Source organism: Crinia signifera, chromosome 5, assembly GCF_055691185.1.
Source record: "Crinia signifera chromosome 5, ASM5569118v1, whole genome shotgun sequence".
Lineage (NCBI taxonomy): Eukaryota > Metazoa > Chordata > Amphibia > Anura > Myobatrachidae > Crinia > Crinia signifera.
In genome coordinates this window covers 1,251,867-1,269,815 of record NC_139221.1, presented here as the reverse complement: position 1 = coordinate 1,269,815, position 17,949 = coordinate 1,251,867, and the positions used below count along the sequence as shown (strand labels likewise).

General features: G+C 44.6%; 1 protein-coding gene and 1 long non-coding RNA gene across 2 annotated transcripts in view; both read right to left on the bottom strand.

Moving 5' to 3' along the window:
* The window catches only part of LOC146079853 (uncharacterized), a 58,209-nt gene that overhangs the window by 25,266 nt on the left and 14,994 nt on the right, over positions 1–17,949 (bottom strand). The window lies entirely within an intron of this gene.
* Positions 7,470–8,869, bottom strand: LOC146079799 (uncharacterized). Its single transcript, XM_083186443.1, has 2 exons — positions 8,807–8,869; positions 7,470–8,721 (listed from the first exon to the last, which is right to left on the bottom strand). The coding sequence occupies exons 1-2, from the start codon at positions 8,848–8,850 to the stop codon at positions 7,470–7,472; spliced, it is 1,296 nt and encodes a 431-aa protein (XP_083042569.1). The 5' UTR covers positions 8,851–8,869.

The window sequence follows — 17,949 nt, the reverse complement described above, 5'->3', positions numbered from 1 at the left end:
CCTCAGTGCTGTGAGGCAGTAATGCTAACCATTACACCATCCGTACTGCCCCGTATATATAACACATGGTGGGGATAGAACCCATGACAATGCTTCTTTATTGAAGATTGCAACCTTTTGTACAAAAATATATATACCATTTCATATACATTATAAAATATAATTTCACATAAATTTACAAACATCAATTTGATCCATATCCCCATACCTTACCACCATCCCCCCACCCCTTTTTTATTTCCCACCTTCACCTCCACCACCTAACAATCTTATACAAAATAAACTTTCTTATTCTGTACTTTTCCTGATACTGAGCTCCACCATTTCTCCTTTTCCAAAACATCCACCCTGACTCATACCCTCTCATACTCATACCTCCCCATACATCTCTCCTTCCACTCCACTTTTAAACTTACCATCATTTTTACCTTATTCTCCCGTCCTTCCATCTTCATTCATTCTCACTACATTCATTCCTATCATACCTCTCCTCCACCTTCACCACTATACCCATCACCTTTAATACAGAACACATTCATTACCTTTACCCACAAGACGCCTTTCATCTCTTCATTTACTCCCCCCAACCATTTTCTCCACCTACATTTATTTTTAAGTGAAGGATCTGGTACTAGCAAAACATGTATGTAAAACATTCTTTTATTTCATATTCTATATTCCCCCTATTTTGTGTGAAAATAAAAAGAACAGAGTCCCAGTATGTTCCAGGTTCTACTATTTGCCACCTAAGGAGGTTTCAACTGGCCCCACAAGCGAGACCAGCTGATGGCATCCAGCTTCTCCTTTTCCATTTCCATCATTACCTTCACCTCATGTAGAATAAGACCCACCACCGTCCTAACAGGGAGGATCTTTTGTCTCAATATAACATGACACCGTGCATTCCACGTGTGATACCTGACTGCTAAACTAATCATATAAATTGTGCATAAATCAAAATTCCCATAACCTTTGAATGCCCCATAGACCCACTCCGGGTAACTTAGCCCCGAAAGACAAGGGATCCCTAGAGCAACTGAGACATCTTGATACATTTTTACATTGAAGGGACATTTAAGAAAGAAATGGTCCATTGTCTCCTCCTCCCCAGGACATTCCTCACGTGGACAATCACGGGTATTGGCACCTCTAAACTTAATATTCCCTTTAACGTAAAGTCTCCCTTGGAAAGAAAGCCAGGCAATGTCTCTAAACTTCAGTGGGATCCTCTGCTCATTAAGCAGTTTCAACCCAGCTGAACAGACATCCCCTGGGCAATCTCTCAAAGCCAGTGGAGCATAAAAGTAGGTCTGCAAGATCCTCTTCCCCGAGAACGAAATGGAGGAGAGATATCCCAGACCTTAGTGAAGAGGACTGAAAGATAGCCCTAGCAGCTACAGAGGGGGCTACTAACTCCCTTAGAGTGCAGCAGGTCCAAATAAACATTCTACACAGGACCTATCTCACCCCTATAACACTGAGTAAATTTGCAACCAATAAATTGGATAATTGTCCAAAATGTCGTGAGATGGGGTGTACATTTTTCCACCTGCTGTGGCAGTGTAAACAAGTACAAGAGTTCTGGCTAAAAGTAAGTGAAATACTGACTGACCTTGGAATACCATCCCAATACTGCCAGCCAATGGGATGCATTATGGGTATCTGGCCCAAAGATAGTATTACCCCAGAAATGAGACAAATGGCTAAGAACTTGTGTTCAATAGCAAAAGTATGTATAGCACGAACTTGGATGGCCAAAAAAGGGCCTGATATTAAGGATTGGATAATCTTGGTAAACAGCACAATAGAGCACGAGAAATTTATTTTTAGGTCAAGAAAGTTAGTAATAAAATTCTATAATATTTGGGGAGGCTGGTATAAAAAGGGGTATGGATAGGGGAGGGGAACTAGATACTGCTCACTATGTATAAATAACGGCCATATAGAAAAGGGTATAAAATATATATCACAAATAGCACAGTATATAGAATAGAAATATGTATGACTTTTTGAACACCTCATATATTTCACGTAAAGGGGGGGAGGGGGGGGTTGTACACCTCATTCTTTAATGCACATTAAAATATTGTATAACTAAAAATATCTATAAGTATGCCAAGCACTAGTAAAACAGGTGTCGAACTATAGGAATTGGGAAAATGTGAAACCTTAATATTGTGCAAATCGGGGGGGTGCTATCCTGGGAAGTCTCCCTTGAAATCTTAAAATCCCAGGAAGAAGGGGTCAAATACCTGGGTAGTATGGGTTTATAATCCAAGGTAAAATGGGTGGTAACAAATCCAAGTAAAAACATCAAAAAGAAATCTTAGGGCTTAGGGGCTAAATGAATGTATATATAATTGAGATAGAAACATAGAATTTGACGGCAGATAAGAGCCACTTGGCCCATCTAGTCTGCCTCTTTTTTTAAACATGTTACCTCAAACCATATTTGATCCTTATTTTTTTGTAAGGATATCAATATGCCTATCCCAAGCATGTTTAAATTGTACTACTGTATTTGCCTCTACCACCTCTGATGGGAGGCTATTCCACTTATCTACTACTCTTTCTGTGAAGTAATTCTTCCTCACATTTCCCCTGAATCTTCCTCCCTCTAGTGTCAGTGCATGTCCTCGTGTTCTGTTGCTGCTCTTCTTGTGAAGAATGTCTCCCACCTGTACCTTCCTCCCCCCAGTGTCAGTGCATGTCCTCGTGTTCTGTTGCTCCTCTTCCTGTGACTAATGTCTCCCACCTGTACCTTCCTCCCTCTAGTGTCAGTGCATGTCCTCGTGTTCTGCTGCTCCTCTTCCTGTGAAGAATGTCTCCCACCTGTACCTTCCTCCCCCTAGTGTCAGTGCATGTCCTCGTGTTCTGCTGCTCCTCTTCCTGTGAAGAATGTCTCCCACCTGTACCTTGTTAAAGCTCTTGATATATTTGAAAGTTTCTATCATGTCCCCCCTTTCCCTTCTCTGCTCTAAAGTATACATATTAAGATCTTTTAGTCTTTCCTGGTACGTTTTGTGATGTAGGCCATGCACCATTTTAGTTGCTCTTCTTTGTACAGTCTCTAATGTATTTATATCCTTCTGGAGATATGGCCTCCAGAACTGAACACAATACTCTAGGTGAGGTCGTACCAATGACCTATACAGTGGCATTATTACTTCTTTCTTTCTACTGCTGATACCTCTCCCTATGCAACCAAGCATCTGACTTGCCTTCTTCATTGCTTTGTTACATTGCCTACCTGCCTTTAAGTCCCCTGAAATAGTGACACCTAGATCCCTCTCTTCCTCAGTAGTTTCCATTATAGTGCCATTTATACTATATTGAGTCTTTGGATTTCTGAGACCCAAGTGCATGATTTTGCATTTTTTGGCATTAAACTGTAGTTGCTATTCTCTTGACCATTTCTCTAATCTGCCTAGATCCTCAATCATTTGTTTTACCCCTCTTGGTGTGTCTACCCTGTTGCATACCTTTGTGTCATCTGCAAAAAGGCACATTTTACCCTCAATTCCATTTGCAATATCACCAATGGAATTGAGGGTAAAATGTGCCTTTTTGCAGATGATATCAACCTTGAATAAATCAGAATAACAGATATCGGTTGCAAACAATGTTATGTAATGTAATGTAACGTAATGTATGTCTGTGTATGTTGTATATGTGATTCATGTTTTAAAAATTTACGAATAAATACGATAAAAAAAAAAGAAAAAAAGATCCTCTTCCCCATCTCCTTTCTCGAGATCTCTCTCACATCACCCACCTTCAAACTCCACTTGGTAATCATCTTTATGGATTGAATCACGTAAATCGGAAGGTAACCTCGCCTGGTCCAAGGTCTTCCCATCGGACCACCATCTATCCATGTTCTAGAATAAGGAGACATCCATTCCATGAAACCATGTACCCATCGAGGGGGGGGTTGTCTAAAGATAGACCTCCCACATTCAATTTCAAAAAAGTTGTTACAAAAAGGACTACAGGATTGACCATTTCCTGGCCCCCTTCTGCCCTCGATCTGTACATGATTCCTCTCTTGACTATGTTCATCTTGTTTCCCCAGAACATCTGAAAAAACATGGAACATAATCTAGACCACAAAGACTGAGGCAAAAAACAGACATAGCTGATGTAAAGGAACATTGGTATCAAATAAGTTTTGCAAATGTCAACCCTTTCTCTCAGGGAGAACTTGCAACCTTTCCAGAAAACATCGGATTATACTTACCGATAATTCCTTTTCTTCCTAGAGACCATGGCAGCCATCACATTGGGATATCGCCCCTTTCCTTGAGTTAGACAGGTTACTTTTTTCCCAGGCTCCTCCCCCTTGGGTATATATCCCTGCTCCTCCCCTCTCCTGGTGTCTTTTCGAGTGTCTCCTTCCTCTCTGGGAAAAAAGAACATAAGGGAGGGCAAATAATGGCTGCCATGGTCTCTAGGAAGAAAAGGAATTATCGGTAAGTATAATCCGATGTTTTCTTCTACGATCCCATGGCAGCCATCATATTGGGAATACCAAAGCTAAATACACGGGAGGGCCCAGTCAAGTTATAATTCTTTTAATTATCCATCACACCATGTAATACTTGATCCCCAAATTGAGGAACAGACACATTTATTTCATAATGTCTAGAGAACGTATGAACTGAGGACCAAGTAGCAGCGTCACATAAGTCCTTTATCGACGCCTTCGCCTTCAAAGCCCACGAAGTCGACGTAGCCCTTGTAGAGTGTGCCGTGACAATCGCTGGAACTTCTTTTCCTTCCAACTTGTACACGAATACAATGATCTCCCTGATCCATCTTGAAATGGTTTGCTTCGTAGGAGTCAATCCCTTCCTTGACCCCTCAGGGATTATAAATAAACTCTTTGTCTTCCTGATTTCCTCCGTTCTCTTCAAATAAGTAGTAATACTCCTTACTACATCCAAATTGTGTAAGACCATCTCTTCCTCACTCTTGGGTTCTGGATAAAACGTTGGCAGTGAAATTTCTTGGTTCAAATGAAATTCAGAAATGACTTTGGGGAGAAAATGAGGATTGGTTCTAAGAACAATTTTATCAGGAAGAATCTTCAGATATGGCTCCTCTGCCCATAGCGCTTAGAGTTCACTAACTCTTCTCGCTGAGGTGATGGCGACTAAAAATACGGTCTTCCAATTCAAGTGCTTTAACGAGATTTCTGCTAACGGCTCAAAAGGTGGACTCATCAGAGCTTTTAATACTAGATTTAGGTCCCAGGAGGCTACCAGAGATCTAATTGGAGGTCTCATCCTCTTGATCGCATTCCCGAACCTAATAATCAGTTGTTCTTCCGCCAGTCTTCTCTCTAATAGGACACTTAAGGCTGAAATCTGAACCTTCAATGTTGAATTAGCCAGACCATCTGCAAACCCCTTGTAAAGGAATTGTAAAACCTCAGCAGTTGTAACTTCCTGTATTGCCTCCATCGACCCTCTCCAGTTGAGAAACGCTCGCCAGACCCTATAATAAGCCACAGACGAAATCTTCTTTCTTGCTTGGAGCAACAGAGAAATAACTTGGTCCGAAAGACCCTTCTGCCTCAGATGGCCCCGCTCAATCTCCACGCCGTCAAAGCTAACCCTGCGGGATCTGGATGTAGCAGCTGCCCCTGCATCAGGAGTTCTGGAACCACCGGCAATGTCCAAGGTTCTTGAACTGCCATTCTCAGCACTGTTGTAAACCATGCCCTCCGGGGCCAAAAGGGAAGAATGATTATCACTTCCGTCCCCTCGTCCATTTTCTTCTTTAGAACCTTGGGAATTAGTGGAAACTGGGGAAACACGTACCCCAAACTGCACGTCCACTGTACGGAGAAAGCATCTATCGCTGCTGTCTGGGGAAGAGAGTATCTGGAGAAGAATCTGTTCACCTTCTTGTTTAAGTGTGTCGCCATTAGATCTACTTCCGGCACCCCAAACCGGCTGGTCACCTCTCTGAAGACTCCTCCATTCAGCTCCCATTCCCCTGGGTGCACTTTGTTTCGGCTGAGGAAATCTGCCAGTATGTTCTGCTCCCCTGGGACATGAATGGCTGTTAACGACTCCACGTTCTCTTCCGCCCAAGACAGTATCCTTGAGAGTACTGTCATAAGTGACTTGCTCCTGGTTCCCCCCTGGTGATTTATATAGGCAACCACCGAGGTATTGTCGGAGAAGATTCTTAAATGTGTCCCCATGATCGTCTGGGAAAAGTTTCTTATCGCTCTCCATACGGCCTCTGCCTCTCGCCAGTTTGACGAGTTTGCACTCTCTTTCGCCTTCCACGTGCCTTGAATTGTCTCTCCTTCGCAATGAGCTCCCCAACCTAGCTGACTCGCGTCGGTTGTGATTAACCGGAATCTTGGTGACTGGAGAGATGTCGTCTTGTCTTCCAAAGCTTCTCTGGCCCACCAGTGTAGAGACCTTCTTGCTTCTGAAGACAGATTTATCTTCTTTGTTATGGACACCCTTTTCTTTAGAAGTGGCAGGATTGCCCACTGTAACTCTCTCATTCTCCATTGAGCCCATGGAATGACCCCTATTGTGGAAGACATCATCCCTAGTAATCTTGTGCATTCTTTCAAGGATGTCACTCTTGTCTTTGCAATTGAGTCCGACAGCCCCCTGACCTTTATGCACCTTTCTTCTGATAGCGATATTTCGAACTTTCTTGAGTCTATTATTACCCCCAAAAACTTGATTCTCTGTGTGGGCGTCAACTGACTCTTCTGACGATTCACTAGCCACCCGTGCCTCTGTAAACAGTCGATCACAATCTGCACGTGATGTGTGAGCACCTGTTCGGATGGAGCTGCTATGAGTATGTCGTCTAAATACGGCCAAATGAGAATCCCTTTTCTTCTTAATAGTGCCACCAGAGTTACTAACACTTTCGTGAAGACCCTCGGAGAGGCCGCAAGCCCGAAGGGTAGACACGTAAATTGGTAATGCTTCCCTTTTATGCAAAACCTGAGGTACTTCCGATGCAGCTGATGTACTGGAACATGATAGTAGGCATCTTTTAGGTCCAGGGACACCATGAAGTCCCCCTTTCTTATTCCTGCCGTAATGGTTCTCATGGTCTCCATACGAAACTTCCTCACTATTAAGAATCGATTCAGTCTTCTCAGATCTATAATAGTTCTGATCCCCCCCGTATTCTTCTCTACGAGGAACAAATTGGAGTACATCCCTTTCCCCCACTGGTTCCTTGGCACCGTCTCCACTGCTTCTATGGACAGTAAATTGGTTAGAATTTTCTCTAACTCTCTTGACTCTAGTGCCGACCTGGGTTTTCTTGACCTCTGGAAAAAATCTGTGGTGGGAGTCTGGTTGAATTCCAAAGAATAACCCTCTCGAATTATCCTCTGTACCCATCTGTCCTGAATTGAAATGTCCCATACCTGTGGAAACTGGGCCAGACGGGCTCCCACCGGGGGAAATAGCTGGTTGTCATTGTCTTCCACCTCTCCTATAATTCTGCCGAAAGGACTGTCTGGAGCTGGAAAAGGAGCCTCTCTGACTGTACGGCCTACCCGGCCTGTATGCTTTGGCATCTCTAAAGTTTTGCTTGTAGGTACTTGGATACGGGAATTTATTCCTTTTATCCTGGGGAAGCTTTAGGGACTTGCCCCCCGTGAGCCTGTGAATCAGGGCATCTAGCTTGGTGCCCAAGAGGAATGATCCTTCAAACGGTAACGAGACCAGACGGTTTTTAGAATGAGAATCAGCTGACCAGGATCGCAACCATAGAGCCCTCCTTGCTGCTACCCCTGCTGCCATAGATCTGGCCGCAAAGGAGGTCACATCTAAAGACATTTCACAAAGAAATTCAACAGCCCTTTGAATCACTTCTAGATTCTTCATGATGTACTGTCTAGAGATCTTCTCCTCTAAGTCCGTATGAAGTGTAGTACACCACATCCTCACCGCCCTTGTAACTGAGGCCATCGCTACCCCTGACTTCAGGGATACCGCTGTGGAAAGGTGCAGTTTCTTCAATGAACCTTCCATTCTTCGATCCATTGGATCCCGGAATGAGGCTCCATCTTCCAATGGTAATGTAGTGCGTGAAGTCACCTCTGCCACTGCGGCATCTATCTTGGGTATACCACACCACTTAAGACATTCCTCATCCTTTATAGGATACATTTTATCAATACGGAATAACTTTCCTTGTTTCTTTTCCAAATTTGACCATTCCTTCACAATAGTCTCCTTCATAACACGATGAACCGGGAAGGAACGACCCTTCTTGGATCTGTCCTCAAATAATAAATCGGCCCCTTCTATGGGTGTGACAGTCTCTTTATAATTCATCGATTTATAAATATGTTTCAGCACATATTCTACTGTTTCAAAATTGAATACTCTATTATCCTCTTTAATCTCCCCTGGTTCATCAGAGCCATCTTTAAATTCCTCCCCATCATCAGAGGTATCATTTCCTTCATACTCCAATTCTGCCTGGTCTCTTGTTCTCTTAGACCCTTGGTGTTCATCCTCTTTAGCCACAAAGGATTTTTTCATCCAGTCCATCAATTTCTCCAGCATTATAGACTGATTATCAGGGGCTTCCGGCTGTGGTTCACAGCTCTCACATATAGTTTTGTCAAGTGCAGCATCAATCACTCTATCACAAGCCATGCAGCGTATTTCTGTATGCTTCTTCTTAGCAACTTTTTTCTTTGGTTCAGAAGGCACACTATAACAACAATAAAAAACCCCTATTACTAATCTGAAATAAAATTTTCTAAAACTCCCTATCACAAAAAACGTATAAGGCTCACCTCACAGGGGCACTGTTTCCTCTACTGGGGGAAGGCAGATCCATCTCACAACACCACTATCTGCAGCAACATAAAAAACCCATAAGGTATGTATACACACACTGCGTTTTACAGATGCTGATAGCAGAAGTAACCATCGTCCTACCTTACAGCCGCTTTGTCAGAACTCCACTGCTGCTGCTTTGCCTCACAGCAGACACTGACATTCTGCCTCTTTTATTCAAGCAGAGCGCGCTGGAAGCGTGCAAACGCCGCCCGGCGTACCGGAAGTGCGCGATAGCGCAAAGGAACATGGGACCTGTAGTTTCTGCGCGTACTGCCGAAACCGGAAGTACGCGGCAGGAAGACGCGACGCAAGGGATTCTGGCTCCTGTAGTCCAATCCCGGCGTCCGCGCTTGTAGCTCACGCTGGAGTTTAACAACTTTCTCCTCTCAGTCAGCAATCCCTGCCGGAGAGTGCACACGCTGCAAGCGCTAGTGCTGGTGCTATGAAGGAGAGAGGAGCTACAGACGCCCGCTACTGTACTCCTGATGGCATGGACAGGCACCCTATTAAGGGTCACGCTCCCAAGCTGCAACCCCCTGAGTGATCCCTGTATCTAAAAGGTGAGCCAAAAATAAAAGTAACCTTCCTGCCTTAACTAACAAGGAGACAGGAAAAAAAGACACCAGGAGAGGGGAGGAGCAGGGATATATACCCAAGGGGGAGGAGCCTGGGAAAAAAGTAACCTGTCTAACTCAAGGAAAGGGGCGATATCCCAATGTGATGGCTGCCATGGGATCGTAGAAGAAATTGACCTTCTTGGTGACATCATATAGCTTTCTTCCCCAATTTAGCAAGGAATAATCTCCGTGATCAAATTGGATGCCTAATATTTTGATACTATATTTGGGCCTGGGGAGGGTGTCCGGGAGAGAAAATTCTTTCCCTCCCTCCCCCATCCAGAAAACTTCACACTTGTCCTGATTTATCTTCGAACCAGACGCCTCAGAAAAATCAGTCACTAGTTGGTTGATGTCACTTGCCTCCTCCTCCGCTGACAAGACCACCGTAACATCACCTGCATAGGCTACCACCTTTAGAGTACACTCCGGTGACAGCTGCACCCCTTCCAACCTGCTGCTCTCAATCCTCCTCACAAAAGGATCAATTGCAAACACATATAAAAGAGGGCTCAGGGGGCAACCCTGACGCACACCCGAGCTTACCCCAAATTTGGGCCCTACCCAACCATTCACAAGCGGGAAGCTCTCGGCCTCTTTATAAAGGACCTTTAACTAATTGACCATTTTTGACGGAAAGCCATACCTTTCAAGTATTTTCCAAAGATACTCATGATTGACACGGTCAAAAGCTTTAGATTGATCCAAGGCCAGCAGGAATTTTCCATCCCCCCCAGCACTGCACCGCTCCACGGCTTCCCGGACACCAAGGACTGCACTAAAGGTGCTACGCCCCTTCACTGTACAGTGCTGGGAGGGGGAGAGAAGCCTCTCAGAAAACTCCATTATTCTGTTAAAGAAAAACTTTTACCAAAATCTTCCTGTCCATATTAAGAAGAGCGATGGGGCGCCAATTCTCAATACGGGCTGGGTCTTTTCCTTTGGACAATAAGATTAGAGCCGACCGTCTCATGGAAGGAGGCAGATTTCCTTCCTCCAAACTTGCATTGAACACATCCGTGAGACGGGGAGCTAATACATCAGAGAATTCCTTATAGAACTCCGATGTTAGACCATCCGGTCCAGGTGACTTTTTTGGATGTCAAACCATCAATTGCTTCCCTAACTTCCTCTACTCCAATCTTATTGTCCAAACACTCAAGAGAGCCATCTGGCTCCATCAGACCTGGTGTCTCCCTCAGAACAGTCTCCATCCTCTCTCTGATAGGTTCTTGCTCAGACAAAAGATCAGAATAATAGGCTCTAATGACTTCCAGGATGCCTTCCCTCCTCTCCTGAAGCACACCCCTTACATCATATAGGCCACTGACTTCTCTTGCCTCGACGGCTTTTCTACAATTCTGGTAGGGATCCGGTGAGTGGTATGTACTATAATCCCTCTCCAGAATCAAAGATGCCAATCGGTTATACTGAAATTCCTTCATCTGAGCCTTCACCTGGGAGATTTCCCCACAATTTCCACCCTCAGAGATCAAGAAATCCAATTTCCTTTTAAGAACATAGTAGGCACTCTTTTTTTCCAATCCTCTGTTTTTAATTAGTGTTTTGAAAAAACCTTGGACCTTCTTTTTCATTTCCTCCCACCACTCTGATTTACTCCATCCTGCCTCCAACAGTGACTCATGATCCTCAAAGAGACCTCTGCTCTGAGACTGCTTCACACTCTCTTCCTTTAGGAGCTCTGAGTTCAGCCTCCACAGACCCCTCCCTTTCTGGATGGACTGTGAAGCATTCAATGAAAAACTAAGAAAGCAGTGATCTGAAAATTCTACTGGCTCTACCTTGGAAGGCAGAGTTTTCGAATTTGTTTTGACAAAAAATCTATCTATTCTACTTCTACTCTGACCGCTATAAAAAGTGTAACCAGCGAGGTCCGGAGTATGCCTAATATGAACATCCACCAGACCAGCCTCTCTAACCAATCTAACTAAATAATTTGCATCATAGCCCAGGCCCTACTGCTTCTGGTACCTCCTCTGTCTTTGGTTCTTACAACAGTGTTAAAATCACCACCAAAAACGACCTGCTGGGCTGTGAATAAGAATGGTTTTATCACCTCAAAAAGACATTTCCTATCCCAAGCTTTTTGGGGACCATAGATATTGATCAGCCTCAGGTCATGTCCTCTAAAGGTGACATCCAAAACCATACATCTTCCTACTTCAATTTCTATGATTCTGTGCACGGTTACCATGCCGGAAAAAAGTACCGCTACCCCAGTATACGATTCGGCCACAAGAGACCAGAATGAGGGCCCCCTACTCCACTCCCTTTTAGCCTTATGCAAAGCTTCTAGGGTCCCCAGTCTGGTCTCCTGAAGGAAAAAGATGTCTACCTCTGCTGTTCTAAAAAAATCAAAAGCCATGAACCGAGCTCGCTCAGAATGTATAGAAGCCACATTAATGGTGGCACATCTTATGGGGTGAGGATCCATGCAAAAAACCATAGTGTAGGGCAATACCAAATCCTTTACTTATTTACACCAGACCCACCACCATCCTTACATTCACCACCACCCAACACATCCATATCCTCAGCCATACCCTCAGACAAACCATCATTCCTTTTTACAGGATCAGGAGGCCTGTCTGAGATATTTAGCAAGTTTACTCCGTTTCTTTCTGGGTCACCTTGCTCTCCTTAATCCCTTGTCACCACCTCTCTGTGTATTGTTTCATGTTCCCCTTCTCCCTTTTTCTCTTTTGAACTAATTAATTTTACCACTTTCCCTGTCTCCAAGGCTACTTTTTCTATTTTCTCCCCCTTTCCTTCCTCCTTCTTACTTTTCTTCCCTTGCGTATTCCCTTTCCCTTATTTGCCTTTTTCTTCTTTCTCTTCCCTACTTCTTTCTCAACTTTCCTAAGAGCTAAAGTCTCCCCTTCCTTATAGACTTCCTCCTCCTCCTCCTCTCTATCCTCATCTTCTTCAGAAAAAAATAGAAACCTGTTGGATATGCTCACTATCTCTTCATCCCCTTTCCTTTTTGTGGCACTATTCATCTTCCTCACTTCCTGAAACGGTTCCTCCCTTTCTGATTCTTTGTCTCTTTCCCAAACTACCAGAGTCTTCTCTTCTACTTTAGCCTTTTTGAATTTCCCCTTTGTTCCCGCTCCAGGTGTTCTATCCATATGGCGCATAGATTCTGGGCATCTACTGTAGGGATGCCCCTCAAGGCCGCACAAGTTACATATTACTATGTTACACGACCTTGAGGGGTGACCTGCCTCGTTGCAGAGGGAGCATTTTACGTTTCCACATTCACTGCTCATATGCCCCTCTTCCCCACAACGAAAACAGGTCCGTGGCTGGCCTGGATAGAACACCTGTATACGGTCTCTCCCGATATAAGCAGCCGAAGGGAGATGTTTTGTCCTTCCTTCAACTTGGTGTAATCTTATCTGCACAGACCATGCACCTCCCCAGACTCCTAAGGTGTGTCCAACCTTAACCATGTCCCCTATCCAGATGCATTGCCTACTCAACCAGTACTTTATGTCATCAGCTGGGATAGTTTCATCCCTTACCAATATCCTTGCTCTGACATTCTCTGGTTTTGACACTGATAAAATTTCATAGCCCTTATAAGCTTCTTCAATTTTTTTTACTTGCCATTGGTCTACAACCTCATTCATTTTCCTCATAAAAACAAAACTGAGATAAAAAATTTGAGACCTTTCTGGATGGATACATGCCGTTAGGTCATGAGCACTGCAATCCAGAGTAAAGATTAAATTAAGAAATTTTTCTTTTGTGGGGACCAGATCTGACTGAACCCACTTAAACTGTATCACATTTCTTCTTCTCTGAATTACACTCTGGCTCATGACCTGACTTTGTCTGTCTTCATTTCTTTTATTTGTTTGTTTTATCATATTGGCATAAGATATAGGTGCTGGCATTTGAATTGGGTCTGGAGTTCCAAGCTCAGAAACTCCACTACCATCACCGGCTTTTACCTGCACTTTCTTTGTACGGATGTTTTCTGCAATCAACTTGAAAGCAGCCCCAGCTCTTTCAGGTACTAGTACATCCCCATATACAGTTTGCATTATTTGTGCCTCATCAGCCTTTAAATTTGCCTTATTTAAACATTTTTGGCCCTGTGCCAACTTTTCAGCTTCACACAATTTTACATTTCTGGTAGAAAACAATATCATTACTCTCAGCTGTTTCTTTAACACCTTCAAAACATTTTTGGGCATTAGCAGTAACATTGCTCGGTCCGGGCATCTGCCCATCATCCTTCATCACACAATTTGTATCCATTTTTTCACTGTCCATATTTTCCCCTCCCCCAGCTGTCCCTGCAAGGTTGGGAGTACTGTCTGCAATGTAGACAAAACTTTCCCCTTTACCTGCACCCACAGCCGGACTTAGAGCACTGTCCCGTATCATACAGTTTTTGTCATTGGTTTCAGACTTTGCACCAGAGTCTCCCCAGGACACATTTGCAACTTTCATACTTACTGTGTCCCGGGGGACCTGCTTCATCTTTTCAGTGCCTTCCCCCTCAGCTGCTAGCTAGCTGCTAGCTGCACTCTATTTTCCTCTGAGTCCATTTGCATGGGCTTCTCATTCTGCAGCTGCATCTCCATGCTGCTGTTTTTTTCCATCAGCTGATCTGGACTTGCAGGGAATAGGCCGCCTCCTCTACAGCTGCTCTCCATTAACTCATCTGCATCAGCTGGAGCAAGGGAATCCTGAAGCTCCTGGCTTGCAATTAACCCTTTCTTCGCCTGAGGTAAATCTTTGCTTTTTCTTTCACCTTTAATTTTTTTGCAATATGAGTCTTTAATTTGGACAAGATGTTTTAATTTGTAACAATCTTATCTCTCCATACTTGGCGCTCCCATGAAAGGCAATAATTTCTCTTTTTCTTTGCATTATAGACTCTTTGGTAAACTTTTTTCGCCTCTTTATTTAATTCCTCCAGACCCATTTTCTCAAAAGCATTATGTTCTTCTGCACTTAAGTCTTCATCCTCAGACTGCATTTCTTCCTCAGACTCTTCTGACATCATTTCACCAGGTCCCCCCGCAGCGACTGCTATGTCACCACCGGCGTTTGCATCCCCGCCGGGTTCTTCTATCATTTCCCCCCGTGGCTGGCTTGCCACAGGGGTACCTCCCGATTCATCCGGGGGGAAATTTTCCATTGTACTCACTGTATCTTTGTCTGAGGCTCCTGCTGCAGATGTTGCAACAGCAGGGTTGTTCTTCCTCTTGGACTGGCTCTCAACTGCACGGCCTCCTCCACGTACCATAGAAAGGTACAGCAGGCCCTTGCCTGAAAACTTCCCCCACCAGGGTCCCCTGGCTTGGGGATTCCCAGAGGAGGAGCTACTGCAAAAGCCTGAGTCTCTACCTTCTCAGGAGCACCTACAACACACACCCTCCTTGCAGATCACCTCAGCGCTGTGAGGCAGTAATATAACCATTACACCATCCGTACTGCCCTGTATATATAACACATGGTGGGGATAGAACCCATGACCTCAGTGCTGTGAGGCAGTAATGTAACCATTACACCATCCGTACTGCCCCGTATATATAACACATGGTGGGAATAGAACCCATGAGCTCAGCACTGTGAGGCGGTAATGCTAACCATTACAACGTCCATACTGCCCTGTATATATATATATATAACACACTGTGGGGATAGAACCCATGACCTCAGTGCTGTAAGGCAGTAATACCAACCATTACACCGTCAGTACTGCCCTGTATATATAACACATGGTGGGAATAGAACCCATGACCTCAGTGCTGTGAGGCAGTAATACCAACCATTACACCGTCCGTACTGCCCTGTATATATAACACATGGTGGGAATAGAACCCATGACCTCAGCGCTGTGAGGCAGTAATGTAACCATTACACCATCCGTACTGCCCCGTATATATAACACATGGTGGGGATAGAACCCATGACCTCAGTGCTGTGAGGCAGTAATACTATCCATTACACCATCCATACTGCCTCGTATATATAACACATGGTGGGAATAGAACCCATGACCTCAGCGCTGTGAGGCAGTAATGTAACCATTACACCATCCGTACTGCCCTGTATATATAACACATGGTGGGAATAGAACCCATGACCTCAGTGCTGTGAGGCAGTAATACTAACCACTACACCACCCGTACTGCCCCGTGTATATATAACACATGGTGGGGATAGAACCCATGACCTCAGTGCTGTGAGGCAGTAATGTAACCATTACACCGTCCGTGCTGCCCCATATATATATATAACACATGGTGGGGATAGAACCCATGATGTCAGTGCTGTGACGCAGTAATGCTAACCATTACACCATCCATACTGCCCCGTATATATAACACATGGTGGGAATAGAACCCATGACCTCAGCGCTGTGAGGCAGTAATGCTAACCATTACACCATCCGTACTGCCCTGTATATATAACACATGGTGGGGATAGAACCCATGACCTCAGTGCTGTGACGCAGTAATGCTAACCATTACACCATCCATACTGCCCCGTATATATAACACATGGTGGGGATAGAACCCATGACCTCAGTGCTGTGAGGCAGTAATGTAACCATTACACCATCCGTACTGCCCCGTATATATAACACATGGTGGGGATAGAACCCATGACCTCAGTGCTGTGACGCAGTAATGCTAACCATTACACCATCCGTACTGCCCTGTATATATAAACACATGGTGGGGATAGAACCCATGACCTCAGTGCTGTGACGCAGTAATGTAACCATTACACCATCCGTACTGCCCCGTATATATAACACATGGTGGGGATAGAACCCATGACCTCAGCACTGTGAAGCAGTAATGTAACCATTACACCGTCCGTACTGCCCAGTATATATATAACACATGGTGGGGATAGAACCCATGACCTCAGTGCTGTGAGGCAGTAATGCTAACCATTACACCGTCCGTACTACCCCGTATATATAACACATGGTGGGGATAGAACCCATGACCTCAGTGCTGTGCGGCAGTAATGTAACATTACACCATCCGTACTGCCCCGTATATATAACACATGGTGGTAATGGAACCCATAACCTCAGTGCTGTGAGGCAGTAATGGAACCATTACACCGTCCGTAATGCCCTGTATATATAACACATGGTGGGGATAGAACCCATGACCGCAGCGCTGTGAGGCAGTAATGTAACCATTACACCGTCCGTACTGCCCCGTATATATAACACATGGTGGTAATGGAACCCATAACCTCAGTGCTGTGAGGCAGTAATGTAACCATTACACCGTCCGTACTGCCCTGTATATATAACACATGGTGGGGATAGAACCCATGACCTCAGTGCTATGAGGCAGTAATGCTAACCATTACACTGTCCGTACTGCCCCGTATATATCACACATGGTGGGAATAGAACCCATGACCTCAGTGCTGTGAGGCAGTAATGTAACCATTACACCATCCGTACTGCCCCGTATATATAACACATGGTGGGGATAGAACCCATGACCTCAGTGCTGTGAGGCAGTAATACTAACCACTACACCACCCGTACTGCCCCGTGTATATATAACACATGGTGGGGATAGAACCCATGACCTCAGTGCTGTGAGGCAGTAATGTAACCATTACACCGTCCGTGCTGCCCCATATATATATATAACACATGGTGGGGATAGAACCCATGATGTCAGTGCTGTGACGCAGTAATGCTAACCATTACACCATCCATACTGCCCCGTATATATAACACATGGTGGGAATAGAACCCATGACCTCAGCGCTGTGAGGCAGTAATGCTAACCATTACACCATCCGTACTGCCCTGTATATATAACACATGGTGGGGATAGAACCCATGACCTCAGTGCTGTGACGCAGTAATGCTAACCATTACACCATCCATACTGCCCCGTATATATAACACATGGTGGGGATAGAACCCATGACCTCAGTGCTGTGAGGCAGTAATGTAACCATTACACCATCCGTACTGCCCCGTATATATAACACATGGTGGGGATAGAACCCATGACCTCAGTGCTGTGACGCAGTAATGCTAACCATTACACCATCCGTACTGCCCTGTATATATAAACACATGGTGGGGATAGAACCCATGACCTCAGTGCTGTGACGCAGTAATGTAACCATTACACCATCCGTACTGCCCCGTATATATAACACATGGTGGGGATAGAACCCATGACCTCAGCACTGTGAAGCAGTAATGTAACCATTACACCGTCCGTACTGCCCAGTATATATATAACACATGGTGGGGATAGAACCCATGACCTCAGTGCTGTGAGGCAGTAATGCTAACCATTACACCGTCCGTACTACCCCGTATATATAACACATGGTGGGGATAGAACCCATGACCTCAGTGCTGTGCGGCAGTAATGTAACATTACACCATCCGTACTGCCCCGTATATATAACACATGGTGGTAATGGAACCCATAACC

What these genes read in the sequence shown, in the direction of transcription:
- LOC146079799 (XM_083186443.1), bottom strand. Translation starts at nt 8,850, where the DNA reads ATGGATCTGCCTTCCCCCAGTAGAGGAAACAGTGCCCCTGTGAG. An exon ending in GGAAACAGTGCCCCTGTGAG is followed by an intron (nt 8,722 to 8,806) that starts GTGAGCCTTATA and finishes TTGTTGTTATAG; the next exon opens with TGTGCCTTCTGAACCAAAGA.